Genomic DNA, 650 nt, shown 5'->3' with positions numbered 1-650 from the left:
GGCATGTAAGGAGGAGGATGTGTGAGGCTCATGTCTGGTCCTTGCAGACCCTGGAGACCATGGACACGGGCAAGCCGTTCCTTCACGCCTTTTTCATCGACCTGGAGGGCTGCATCAAAACCCTCCGCTACTTTGCGGGGTGGGCAGACAAGATCCAGGGCCGGACCATCCCCACAGGTGAGCCGACACGGGCTGCTGGGCCTCCAATGGAATCTTTGGGGGAGGGGGGGCCTGTCTTTCCCTTCCTCTGCGGGCCTCTGGCCATTTCCCCTGTCCCCCCATCCTGCCACTAAGGAATTTTGCTTTTTTAAAAAAATAATATTTTTTATTGCTTTCAGGGAGGAAGGGAGACGGAGAGAGAGAAACATCCATGATGAGAGAGAATCATGCATCGGCTGCCTCCTGCACGCCCTTTACTGGGGATCGAGCCTGCAACCTGGGCATGTGCCCCTGACCGGGAATCGAACCGTGACCTCCTGGTTCGTAGGTCGGTGCTCAACCACTGAGCCACACCGGCCATGCAGGAATTTTTGCTTTTGGAATGGAGTTGAACACCACCTCTTTGTGTCATAGACCAGACTCAGAACTGACACCTTCGTGGACTTCTGGGTTACTGCCCTGTCTTTTTCCTCTTTGAAATTCTTCATCTC

The 650-nt window shown here is 54.3% G+C and overlaps 1 protein-coding gene across 1 annotated transcript in view; it reads left to right on the top strand.

The window, feature by feature from the left end:
* ALDH1A3 (aldehyde dehydrogenase 1 family member A3) overlaps positions 1–650 on the top strand; it is a 16,661-nt gene that overhangs the window by 5,105 nt on the left and 10,906 nt on the right. Inside the window, exon 3 of the mRNA XM_015569123.1 lies at positions 16–177. Coding sequence (XP_015424609.1) covers positions 16–177 — 162 coding nt within the window. The remainder of the gene's footprint in view (positions 1–15; positions 178–650) is intronic.

The sequence above is a fragment of the Myotis davidii genome, unplaced genomic scaffold (assembly GCF_000327345.1).
Source record: "Myotis davidii unplaced genomic scaffold, ASM32734v1 scaffold164, whole genome shotgun sequence".
Classification (NCBI taxonomy): domain Eukaryota; kingdom Metazoa; phylum Chordata; class Mammalia; order Chiroptera; family Vespertilionidae; genus Myotis; species Myotis davidii.
The sequence above is the reverse complement of the archived record's forward strand: the minus strand, read 5'-3'. Positions and strand labels throughout refer to the sequence as shown.